Raw genomic sequence first — 9,423 nt, 5'->3', positions numbered from 1 at the left:
TTTTTTTTTTCTTTACCTTTAAAAAAAAAAATATTAATTATGACAAGGTGAAAACGATTAAAATGCAGAAATAACCGCGAATATTAATAGATAAACTCGATCAAACACGACTTCTCACTCGACCAGACAGAAAAGCGGAACGTAACTACGGTAATATCAAAATTGACCAGAGAGAGAGAGAGATTTCCCTTCGCAAGCAACGTAATTAATTACACGATTGCCCCTCGGTGGCGTCTCGATACCTGGTCTCGATACGCTCCCCACGATTACCTTATCTCCATTTTAAAAGCAAGAAAACAAGCGTCATTGGCCGCGGTCGCATCTTTGAACGGAAACCCGCGAGAGAGGAGATACATAAGACGTATTACAGATATACGGGAACGGTCAGGTAGAGCTCACGTACGTTAAGGTCGTCGTTAGCCGGTTATTATGTAGCCGATATGGCTCCGAGGCAATTAATACTATTGTTATGATTCAGACGAATACGTCATATGTGTCTGAACGACGATGCAACGGCGCGTTTTCGTTGGTCAGTATTCGACTATAATAACTTGCAGCTACTCGCCTCCGAACCAGCTTAGATCGTTCCACATTAAGCTTAGAAACCGCTTTCTAAATTAATGCATTGGGAAAAATGCGTGTTCGCTCGCCACCTGGAACGGATGTAATTAATTGTTCAGTGTCACAACGATATATACAATACGGTATGGAAATATCGAAATATAGTGGCTATAGTTTGATTCGTGGAAAGGAATCCTGAAATTCGGGAAAAGTGGCTCGAGAGAAAAAGAGAGATATGGTGCAAAAGAACTGAGACGCATGATAATAATCGGTGATCGTACATATGCTCTCTGCAGTGATTCAACGAAGGAAACGTCGATGATAACGTCGGATGTTCGTGAAAATTTTGCGGTAAAATTTTCTTTGACTCGTTCCAGGACGATGGAAGGAGTATCGAAAGGGTGATATCGAAACGACAGATGTTGCTGACGATGAGATTTCGACAATAGGAGATAATAAATAAGCAATTATGTCGAATAATAATCTCGGTGAAGGGAAATCTTTTACGCTGATCCAAGATGTAAAAGTAACGAACGAGAAGTACGACAAGAACAATGCGGTCGCCCCGCACAAAAGCAACGAGGAAATGGTCAAAAAGTCGAGCAAAGCGACTCAGATCGATCTTATCCAATTTTCTTACGGTACGCAGAGAATCAGGCCACCTTCTTTGGGTTATTTGCCGAAACAGATGCACACCAGCGAATCCAGTTATCCAAGCTATAATTCGAAGAGTTCGTCTCAGAGCGAGTTAGTTCTATCGCCAAGAAACAAGAACAATCGTTATGTAGCTTTAGATATGAGATCGATGAGCAGTCTTCCATTTTCAAATAGCCATACCTCGATAAATAACATGCCGTACACATGTTGTTGTACGTGCGCGGGATCACCAGGATCACCAACACCCTCCTCCAGACAAATGGAGGAACAAGATGGTCCTGAAGGTCTTTCGTGGAGGAGATTACACATGAGCAGAGCTAAATTAAAAGCTACTGCAACAACATCGGAATTATTAAGCGGTTTCGCTATGGTGAGTATATCTCCATTCTTTTTTTTTTTTTAAATAAAAGGATGATGATACATTATTTCCTTGTAATTCTTTGAACGATAATTTATGACAACAATGATCGATTATCAGATTAATCGTTCATTCGCGATCGTTAATTATCCAATGCCTTGATACTTGGAACAATCGATGTAACGAGGACGTGTGTACAACGAATGTATTTTCATCGAATTAATTTTAATAGAGAAAAATTCTGTCGTAATGATAAATTTGTCGAAATATTTGTCATTGAACGATATTAAATCGTTCTTATTTTTTCCTCTTGGACAAGTTAATTTCCCAAGAAAATCGGTACTCGTATAATCAGAAAAATCCACGACGGATTACACAACGTTTCCTGAAAATCATTAAACAAACGTGGACGACAATTCCGTATAATCTTCGTAAACTTCGTTCTATGATTACATAAGGCAAATTTCAATATCACTTTCTTTAACGATACACCTCGTTTCGATGCAGGCTTAATTGATTTTTAAAATATATGTAAGGCAAAAGCACGAAGATAACAATATCTTCAAGGACTTACAACTTATATCTGTTGTGATAGCATTAATTTGTCAAACAGACTTGTCTTTATTAACAGGTATTAAAAATTATACGAGCCAACCTTTATTATTTTCTTTTTTTCCTTTTATCTTTTCAGATAGCTATGGTTGAACTGCAAATAAATGAGCCAACCGCGGTGCCCGAATGGCTGTTTGTGATGTTCGCTGTTTGCACAACCGTCCTAGTATCAGTACACATCTTTGCTTTAATGATAAGCACGTATTTATTGCCGAATATCGAGGCCGTCAGTAAACTTCACGTGTCTCGCCTCGTTTCGGAATCGCCTCATGAAAGAATGCGCGGCTTCATCGAGCTGGCTTGGGCATTTTCCACGGTATTAGGATTATTTTTGTTCCTAGTGGAGGTAGCTATACTGTGCTGGGTGAAATTCTGGGATTATTCGTTTACCGCCGCCACTGCCAGTACTATCATAGTCATTCCAGTCCTTATAGTGTTCATCGCGTTCGCCGTTCACTTCTATCATTCGTTAGTGGTATATAAATGCGAATCAACGGTGACTGATATGAACGAGTTGGAAAATATCAAGAGAAATTTAGATAATGTAGCGATGGGACAGAGCAGCGTATGATAAAAGATGTCGATTTTCAAATCAATTTCCAAGTCGATTGGTTGTGTCCTTGTCTTCTTAAAATACATCCCAGAGACTGCGTATTATTTATCCGTGTTTTACTGGAAAGTATTGTAATCATACTCAATAACGTATACGCTATACAGTACACACGTTAATAACGATGAAAGAAGAACACATGTAAGTTTATTCAATAACTTTACTTATTCAATACGATCACGCGAAAGCGACCGTATTTTTATTATATATAAAAATGTACATAGCTGTACACATGCAAGTCGAGAATTGCAACAGTACAAGCAAAGTGCTCTTATAAGTATATCAGCTATATTATTTAGCATTTAATTATATCCTATTTATGACTTAATTCCCAATTTCTTCTTTAAATGTATCTCTCATTTACCTTTTTATTTCATACATCATATCAATATATATATATATATATTATATATATCATTTTGTCACTTAGTTTGTGGAAAAACTGAAGGACAGTCGAGTGTGTTATTTATGTACATGCTTCCCATTCTGAAACTTATTATATCCTAGTCACAATAAGTTAGTTATCAGACTTGAAGATTCTCATTGATTAAAACGTGATTTGTTACATGAATTTATAAAAAAGAAGAAATGTAATTTTATGCATCTTTCACTTTCACCATAAACTAAGTTGTTAGTTTAATCTTATATCCGATATTTTCTACATTATTATGCATTAAATTTTGTTTGTACAAAAACAAACAATTTGAATTAAACATAGAAATGTAATTAAAGCAAGAACGTAATATAATCATTTTCCTATATAAAAAATAATTCAGGGATTTCACTCTAATAATGAAAGCATTGAAACACATTTTATTATTGCATAATATCTCTGATGAAATATTTTTCGTTTTTACTAAAAACGAAACTAAAATATTTAATTAAATTTTAACTTACAAAAATCAATTGTATAGTTGGCAATAATTGTAATAAATCGAATTAAAATTAATAATATAAAATTAATGTATTGAGTTAATATGTATATATACATATACATATATCTAATATGTACATTAAAAAAAAAAATTTCAAAATGTATATAAAAAATTATGAAATATTAATGCTGCATAATTTAAAAGGAAGAACAAAAATTTTTAAAGTAAAGAGAAAAATGAATCATAAAATGAGTTTTAAGCTTTCTAAACTTTAATAAAACGCAAAATTATTAATTTATTAAATTTATCTTCTTGAACAATGATCTCAAGTCTTTTTTTTTTTTTTTTTTTTTTTTTTTTTTTTTTTTTTTTTTTTTTTTTTTTTTTTTTTTTTTTTTTTTTTTTTTTTTTTTTTTTTTTTTTTTTTTTTTTTTTTTTTTTTTTTTTTTTTTTTTTTTTTTTTATGTTTATGTTTATAACGGAAGTAGTTAAAATATATTTTGTCACTTATGTTCTTATATTTTATAAGAGAAATAGATATTTCTTCTATATGATTTGAAATGATGTGTCCAAAGATTATTTTAAGATATATAATGAATAAGAATAACTGCTTGTGCTATGGACAGGTGAATAAAATATAGGAAGAATTACAGTTTTATACAAAAACTAATCGTATCAAAAAGAGTATTTTTATGAGTAAGATATTAAACATCTTGTATATGATATCTCGTAAAAATTGCTTAAATTCTTTGATTCACATTAATGTAAGCAAAAAAATATCGCGTATATAAATAATATTTTATTCATTTTTAGAAAATTTAGAATTATTAGTTTTTGTATAACACTAACATCAATCTATTAATATTATTAAAATAAGGACGAAAAGAGAAAAATGAAGTACCGAAATTTTTCTAATTAATAAAATTGCAATATGTTTTTTTTTTTCGTCCACGTAAAGTTTAGAGTTTAATTTCTATGTCAATATACAAGTGTACAAGTTATGATTATTTTAAACCAATATTATTCGGTGATTTATCTCATCTAATACCATGTTATATCATTCTAGATGCAAAACAGATTACATTACAAAAAACGTACCGCTTTTCTTAAAATATTCTTATCCATAAAATATATTTACAGATCAAAATTTAAATATACATACATATAATTCGTTCGTAATCTTTAGAATGTAATGAATAAAGTATTATAAAAACAAACAATAAACAACTAACACATTTTAAAGTCTAAATTTTTCATAATCTACAATAAGTAATATGAATATTATGAAAGCAATTATTCTATTTGAGACATATTGTGTAATATTGTATTACATATAATAATATATTGTATCATATCAATCTATGGTATTATAAATTGATACAAAGAAAATTGAACAAAAGTATTGATTTTGTTTCGAAAGAGAGACAGACTTTTAAATATATTGGCTTTCATACAATATTACTTTCAGTCTTGTTTTTAAATAAACATATAAAGTCTTTCTGGTGCCTATCCATAGCAAGAGCTTAGTTAAAACCTCTATTTTTCAATCATAAATCCTTCTTTCTTATCGAAGACATAGTCCTTGAAAATCAAAATATGAATACACAATTTCTTTTTTCTTTTTGACAATAAAATTTTACAACATTCATTTTTCATTTCATCAAAATTTTCCAACGTGTTATATAAAGTTAGCAAGACATTTGGCAAATAGAAATTGCTTGCTATTTATTCTAATAACAAACTGTAAACTTTTCCTTAAGTTTATAAAAACCAAAAAAATTTATATACATGTTTGCATAAAGAATGCTTTGTTCAATGCTAGCTCCAAGTAAAAGAAAATCACAACCTATACGCATACATTTATTAGATTTTCATCGAAATCGTCGAATAATTATTAAATTATCCATATCTATCCATAACTACTCGTTACATATAATCTGGTAAACAATATAAATTAAAAAGAATCTTTTTGCACAGAATATCACATACATTTGTAACGGTGTTATAATGAAATTATTAATATGTATACATATTTTATTTTTAATGTAAAAAAAAAGGAATAAAAAAATTGTGTATTTTGAATCATTAAAAATTTATATAGTAAACTCACTGTAAAATTAAAAAAAATATATATCCATTTTTTTAAATGAATTTTAGAACGCGTTTTTATTCATTTACAGAAATAGTAATTGATATCATTTATACGTTCATTTATTTATTTAATATTGAATTTAAGATATAAAATGAACGTTACTATAATCAGTATTTTAAATATAAAACTTTTTCAAAAACAGTTTTATCTTTCAATTTAATAAAAAGACTTTTCTGTTTGTATTATATTTTTAATTTTATATTAAATCAATGTCAAAATATAGTATACTTTATTTTTCTCGTGTATGAAATTGTGTAATTTGCATTGTAGCATTAAAAGACGCAAGTATAAAAAAAATTACTTACATTAAATGACATTGATAAAAATAAGGATGTTATGATAAGTGACAATAGGATTTTACAATTAGTTTTCCTTCCATAATGTGTAATATACACAAACCCATGACTGCTGTCAAACTTCCATATGTTTGGAAGGTTGTTGAGATATGAATGGTTCGCTCCACATTCGACGTAAATCTCCCTATAAATAACATATTTTTTACAATTTATAGTGTCAATATAAAAGAGATATTAAAAGAAATATTAAATGAAAAATACCTTCAAATATGCCATTGTAAGTAATGGCAATAAAGTAAAGGGCACAAGGTACAATAAGGCAGGTTGCGCAGCTTTGAACACCTCAGAGCTTACAGTAGCAGTAAGTAAACCAAGAAAATAACCAATGAGTGAACAATGGAAATAACTAATGCGATTGATGTGACGCGGCGGTGGAACTCCTGTTTCACAACCACCGGGCAACAATTGAGTCTTTTTGTACGCGTCATATCGTAAAACGAAGCAAAGCAATAGTCCTGGCATAACAACATCGCCAAGACCTAACATTGAAAAATGTCCTGCTTGATGCATCGATGGAAATACTAATTTTCCAGGTAATGGAAGTTTTGGTGCTTCTCTTGCTACACCACCTAAGTGCAATCTTCTAGCCACAAGATTCACTGGATTATCTGCTGGTCTAGTTGCTACCTATCATTGACAAAAAATAAAAATAAAAATCATTTAATATAAATATTTTTTTATTATAAATTTCTTCAAACTTACCTTAACCATTACATTTGTGCTGAATATATAGGATGAAAAGAAAACCCAGAAGACATCATAAATGAGTAATCCAGTTAATAATATAGTGGATACCTTTAGACTAGGTAATCGAATGAATGCAATGAATGCTACACATAGTCCCATACCCATTGCGTCCATAAGAAGCCAATGTCCAGTCAGTACCCAAATGCATACTATACTCACACTTAATGAAAATGAAAGTAATTCTGCACCAGTAAACCTTCCACATACACCAAAGGATATTTTGTTACCATCTGAACATGGTCTAATAATATATTGACACATGGGTAAAAGAAGAAATGCCAGTGCAACTGCAGCTACAACTGTAAGAGAAATATCTTTGATATTTATAGCTATTCTTTATTTAAATAATAATAACAATAATTAAAATAAAAAAATTATTGTCCCATAAAACTTACTAGCTGTACAGATTGCTACAAGCATTTGCATGCTGTCAAAAAAGAAAAACATGACGAGTAGAGAAATGGAAGCACCAAGAGGTAGACAGAGAGCATGCATTGTATTTAAGGTTTGAACTCTTCCATTAGCACCATCTGCATTTGCTGTGCTACTGTTACTCAAAATTCCAGTCAATAAATTACCACGTTCCTTTTCTTTTTCTCTTTCTCTAGCTTCTTGTTCCATATTTAAAGATCGGAAACTACCATAGACTATCAATAAAATTGATATTAGGAATGTGGATATTCTAGATGAATCCATTATGGTATAAGCCCTAAAATAATACTTGACTTGTAATTGAATATCAATATGAATTTCAATTATGAATTGTTTAATTTATGATTCATATTAATAACAATATAAATATTATATTAAAAATAATAACATATTAATGATAAAATTAATATTAATTCAGAAACTAACCACTGATAGTCAACTTGATACGTGGCCATTTTTAAAAATGCCTGGCCAAAGCATGAAACGTTATGCTAGGACACCTTCTGACATTTAGATGTCCTATTTAAAAGTGCTTTCTGCTTGCACTAACCTATATCAGAGATCATCTGTAATTACTGTAAATATAATATGTTAATATCTATAACATAAAAATCTTCAAAAATAAAAACACAGTATGTATACCTGCAATGCTTTGTATTCAACATTGTCAGTAATGAAAATAGGCCTTGTACAACTTCGGTCACCCCCTTTAAAATATAAAATAAAAAAATTAGTGGCATCAAACTATGAAATACAACGATTAAAATTACTTTCAAAGTAATTACATAAAGATATGAAGTTCAGTCATCCGGAATGGGAACGCAAAAAAATAGTAATCCAATAGGTCAGAGTTTAAAAAAATTGCGTAATTAATAAGGCAGTTATCACATCGTGAGTAAATATACTCAAAAAATTCGTAACGAATTGCAATAATTCTAATAGATCAGAAAAATCGAGAGCTTATATGTATACTGTAAAGACACTTTCGTACAACTACTTTCAAACTTTCGCTACAATCATTTGTGACAACCAAATGTAGCGCGAATATAATACAAGCTACAGTTGCTCGTTATGAAATATTAACGTTAACGGTAACCTCATTATAATTCTGTTTCTGTTTTATTATATATGTCACAGATAAATTAATAGCTATTAGAAAAAATTGAAAATTACTTATAAAATATAAATGTACACCATTTTGGTAAACAGAAGGGTCACGTGACTAGCTGTGGCCCCAAGAGGTTGCTACTCCCTTACCCCAGATTATGTCTCAAAGGAATATTTTAGAGATAAAGATATTTTACCTGGGCGGTCCGAAGTTTGGCCCTTTTGTAGGTTCTCTCATCACCTCATGTATACTACACGATTTATAAACGAAAAAATCGTGACAAAATTCGAAAACACAGAAAAATATAATAGCGCGCGATCAGTCAACTATCACAGTTAACTACACAGGTCAACTGCTGGTTGACAGGCGCAGACTTGCGTTGAGTTTCTCTACTGGGTGTTCAAAACATACTAACTTTAAAAAACTATATATAATAATAGCAAGCATGATTATTTATTTCAAATAAACAAGCCAGAGTTTTTTTTCTATTTAAATAATAAATTCTACTTTGAAATATGTAATAGTTGATATGTGAATCTGTATTTTATTATACAATAATTATATTACGTATATTATTTGTACAATATAACATATAAAAATATATTATATTCTTTTAATTATAAAAAAAAAAAGATCTTTTTAATTTAAATTAAGAGAAAATAATTTTGATTATTTATTATTTACATTTCTTAAATTTCAACTAGTAAGAATCATTTTTATTATATGTTGTATTTTTCTTTTAATTTAAAAAAATTTATATATATATATTTATTTAATCAAAGAATTTTATCAATACACTAGTATAAATTTATTTAGATTGTATTATTTGAAGATAAGGGATCATAAGAAAAAAAATTATACAATAATTTATTTATTAAACGTTTGATTATATTTGATTATTTTTAATCCAAATTAATCCAAAATCCAAATTTTTTAAATCAAATTAATTTAGTAA

The 9,423-nt window shown here is 29.5% G+C and overlaps 2 protein-coding genes across 3 annotated transcripts; one reads left to right on the top strand and one right to left on the bottom strand.

Annotated features, from left to right (window-relative positions):
* The first annotated feature begins 956 nt into the window (after positions 1-956).
* On the top strand, positions 957-3,126 carry LOC102676194 (calcium release-activated calcium channel protein 1-like). Its single transcript, XM_006619741.2, has 2 exons — positions 957-1,588; positions 2,268-3,126. The coding sequence occupies exons 1-2, from the start codon at positions 1,031-1,033 to the stop codon at positions 2,757-2,759; spliced, it is 1,050 nt and encodes a 349-aa protein (XP_006619804.1). The 5' UTR covers positions 957-1,030; the 3' UTR covers positions 2,760-3,126.
* A 2,868-nt stretch (positions 3,127-5,994) lies between these two features.
* LOC102675963 (signal peptide peptidase-like 3) lies at positions 5,995-8,874 on the bottom strand. 2 transcript variants are annotated; one of them, XM_006619739.2, is made up of 7 exons: positions 8,665-8,874; positions 8,003-8,067; positions 7,787-7,935; positions 7,324-7,637; positions 6,884-7,227; positions 6,383-6,808; positions 5,995-6,305 (listed from the first exon to the last, which is right to left on the bottom strand). In XM_006619739.2, exons 3-7 carry the CDS (start codon positions 7,813-7,815, stop codon positions 6,237-6,239), a joined length of 1,182 nt encoding a protein of 393 aa, XP_006619802.1. In that variant the 5' UTR covers positions 7,816-7,935; positions 8,003-8,067; positions 8,665-8,874; the 3' UTR covers positions 5,995-6,236. The 2 variants fall into 2 exon arrangements, with proteins under 2 accessions (XP_006619802.1, XP_006619803.1); XM_006619740.2 differs by lacking the exon at positions 8,665-8,874 and adding an exon at positions 8,146-8,555.
* Between the last annotated feature and the right edge of the window lie 549 nt (positions 8,875-9,423).

Source organism: Apis dorsata, unplaced genomic scaffold (genome assembly GCF_000469605.1).
Source record: "Apis dorsata unplaced genomic scaffold, Apis dorsata 1.3 scaffold_434, whole genome shotgun sequence".
Taxonomy (NCBI): Eukaryota; Metazoa; Arthropoda; class Insecta; order Hymenoptera; family Apidae; genus Apis; species Apis dorsata.
The sequence above is the reverse complement of the archived record's forward strand: the minus strand, read 5'-3'. Positions and strand labels throughout refer to the sequence as shown.